At 62.4% G+C, this 3,243-nt stretch overlaps 1 protein-coding gene across 1 annotated transcript; it reads left to right on the top strand.

The window, feature by feature from the left end:
* Window positions 1-219: 219 nt before the first annotated feature.
* CHMP1A (charged multivesicular body protein 1A) lies at window positions 220-2,550 on the top strand (the record flags this gene model as incomplete). Its single annotated transcript, XM_010187448.1, has 5 exons — window positions 220-297; window positions 1,018-1,164; window positions 1,431-1,559; window positions 1,735-1,922; window positions 2,499-2,550. Coding segments are annotated over 5 exons (564 nt in total), but the record flags the coding sequence as incomplete, so codon positions are not given.
* Window positions 2,551-3,243: the final 693 nt, after the last annotated feature.

Here is a 3,243-nt window from a genome sequence, read left to right as displayed (position 1 = left end):
CGATGCCGGCGGCTGCGGGAAGAGGGAGCCCGTTTGCGGGGTTTGTTCCCCGGGGCTGTCGTTCCCGGTTTGCTGTGGGGGCCTCCTGTCCTCGGCCGAGTCTGTGTCCCTCTCTCGCAGCCCAGGGGTCGGGGCAGCTGTGGTGGGCATTGCTGGGGCTTCTCTCACCCTGGTTCTGCACCGCCGTGCCCTGACCCTAAGCTGTTGCTTTCTGTGCAGTTCACAGCGAAGCAGCTGGAGAAGCTCGCCAAGAAAGCTGAGAAAGACTCCAAGGCCGAGCAAGCCAAAGTCAAAAAGGTGGGTGGGTGCTCACCCTGCACACGGAGGCTGTGCTGGGCGGCTGTGGGCCCTGACCTGGGGGTGGGTTCACAGAATCGCAGATGTCAGGAGTTGGAAGGGACCTGGAAAGCTCCCCCAGTGCAACCCCCCCATAGCAGGATCACCAGAGCAGTCACACAGGAACACGGCCAGGGCTTTGGGTGTCTCCACACAAGGAGACTCCACAACCTCTCTGGGCAGCCTGGGCCATGCTCCATAACCCTCACACTCACAAACTTTGTCCTCATCTTCAGCTTGAACCTCCTGTGCTCCAGCTTGGGACCATTGCCCCTTGTCCTGGCATTGGACATCCCAGAGCAGAGCCTGGCTCCTTCCTCCTGACACTGCCCTTTCCAAATGGATCGCCAGGAATGAGGGCACCCCTCAGTCTCCTCTGCTCCAAGCTGAAGAGCCCCAGCTCCCTCAGCCACTCCTCAGCAGGAGATGCTCCACTCAAAGGTTCCCCTTGGTGCTTGCACCAGCTCAGCCTCCAAACATCTTGAGTCCCAGCCTCAGCTCCCAAATCCACCGGGTGGATGCGGTGTGTCCCTACAAGGGGCTGAATTCCCGTTCCAGGGCGTGCTCTGTGTTTCCAGGGCTGTGGGTGGGCTGTTTCCCGCTGGAAAGCCGCCAAGCGGAAATGAAATGCGCTTGTTTGCAAACCTGCGCTGTTTTCTCTGTGCCCTTTGCCTCCTCCAGGCCCTGCAGCAGAAGAATGTGGAGTGCGCTCGCGTCTACGCCGAGAATGCCATCCGCAAGAAGAACGAGGGGCTCAACTGGCTCCGTATGTCATCCCGGGTGGACGCAGTGGCCTCCAAGGTCCAGACGGCCGTGACGATGAAGGGGGTAAGAGCCTTCACATGAGGGCGGTGGGCTCAGAGCCGTCCTGCCAGGAGCACGGCCCGAGGTGTCCAGTGACCACATGAGGCTGGACCCTGCAGCCAGGCTGAGCTTGCCAGGAGGTGGCCACAGCCTCTGGTGAGCAGGCAGAGCCCCTCCTGCCTCCTCACACCGCTGCAGGTGTCAGGATTGCTGGCCCCTCTCTCATTTTCCTCCCAGCACTGACGTGCCTTGTGTTTAGGGACTGTTTGTGAAGTATTCTCCTCTTGCAGGTGACGAAAAACATGGCACAGGTGACGAAGGCCTTGGACAAGGCCCTGAGCTCCATGGACCTGCAGAAGGTGTCTGCGGTGATGGATAAATTCGAGCAGCAGGTTCAGAATTTGGACGTTCACACGTCGGTAAGTGCCGCTGGTACCTGAGGGGTCCGGGCGGGCTGGGAGCTGCTGGGTTTGGGAGGGTGGGCTTGGCTCTGAGCCGCTGGGAGCTGCTTCCCAGGAGAGAGCTGGGTCCTGGCAGGAACTTGGGCTTCAGCAGCAGCTTTGCCTGCGGGGTGACGGGTGGTGTCTGTCGCAGGTGATGGAGGACTCCATGAGCTCCGCTACCACGCTGACCACGCCGCAGGAGCAGGTGGACAGCCTGATCGTGCAGATCGCCGAGGAGAACGGCCTGGAGATCATGGACCAGCTCAGCCAGCTCCCCGAGGGGGCTTCGGCCGTGGGGGAGAGCTCGGTCCGCAGCCAGGAGGACCAACTGTCGCGGAGGTGAGGAATCCTGGCTCCAGTCCTTCCCAGGGTCCTGTGCTGATCCAAAGGGAGTGAGTTGCCCACGGGGGCTGTGGGACCCCTTTGGGCCTGGGGGATGGGGTGGATTTTGGCATTTGGTGGCGAGCTCTCATCAACGAGGTGCAGAACAGCATCCCCCCGTTCTGTGCTCGCCCTCACGCAGCTGCTGCTGCTCCGGGAACGCTTGGCAATGACCTTCAGACGGCGCTGGGAACAGCCTGTCTTTACTGCCCCAGGGACGCTTCCTCTCCCGGGTCCCTCCCCGTGAGGGGTCCATCTGGTGACAGTCCCTGGGTGGCAGTGGTGGGGGGAGCTGGGAGAAGGGAGCCAGGTGGGATGCAGTGGTGAGGCACCCAAAATTGAAGGCAGGACCCCCTCCTCCTCCCCTGCACTGGTAACAACCACCCCTGCTGGGATTTCTGCTCCAGGGGGTGATTCCTTGCGCCTCTGCTGCAGGGGGGAGGTTTTGGGGCAGAGCTGTTCCCAGCTGAAGGGACCTCCCGAGTTGTTCCCTGCTCCTCTCACGTCGCTTCCCTCTCATCCTCTCCCTTCCAGGTTGGCCGCCTTGAGGAATTAAGGTCTCCGGCCGCCCCTGTGGACTGCTGCCCCACACCGGTATGGCCCATGGGGCGGAGGGGCCCGGGACTCCTTCCCCACCTCTGCTACGTCCTTGGCCGTCCCCTCCTGCAGCAGCGCGTCCCCAGCCCCGCCTGCCCGCGTTTCGACTCTTGTGTTGGGCTGGGACAGGGGGGTTCTGAGCGGGGCCGGCCTCTGCCGGGGCTCCAGGAGTGCTTTGCCAGTCCTGATTTCAGGGTGGTTTTTCAGTTGAGGGTTTTGCTGCTGGTTTCTGTCCCACGACGCAACGTCCCGCCCCCGGTTTAACACTAAGGGCACCCTGGGGGCGGGTTTTGGTGGCACCTGGGGTGCTGCTCACCTCAATCTCCTCACTTTTCTTTCAGAGCGGGTCTCCCAGCTGCGTTTTCCTCGGGGCCCACAGCAAGGAGCTGGTTTTGGGGCTGCAGCCCCTGGGGAAGGGCGATTTTCCCAGCCTGGGAAGGTGCCTTTCAGGAAGGGGAGGTTACATCGCGACCCCTCTGCCCTCGCAGTCCCCAGCTTGGAGCCCTCACCGACGGCCACCTCCTTGTCCTGCCAGGCCACACCTCCCCATACCACCAAGTGACCTTGGAGACGCTCGCCCTGCCCCACACCACCCCCCTGTGCCTGTAAATCCACTTATTTCCCCCATCTCCAACTGCTGCCGCCTGGAAATGGTGACCTCGGCCCCCTGTGGGCCAGGCCC

The sequence above is a fragment of the Mesitornis unicolor genome, unplaced genomic scaffold, assembly GCF_000695765.1.
Source record: "Mesitornis unicolor isolate BGI_N332 unplaced genomic scaffold, ASM69576v1 scaffold26146, whole genome shotgun sequence".
Classification (NCBI taxonomy): Eukaryota; Metazoa; Chordata; class Aves; order Mesitornithiformes; family Mesitornithidae; genus Mesitornis; species Mesitornis unicolor.
The sequence above is the reverse complement of the archived record's forward strand: the minus strand, read 5'-3'. Positions and strand labels throughout refer to the sequence as shown.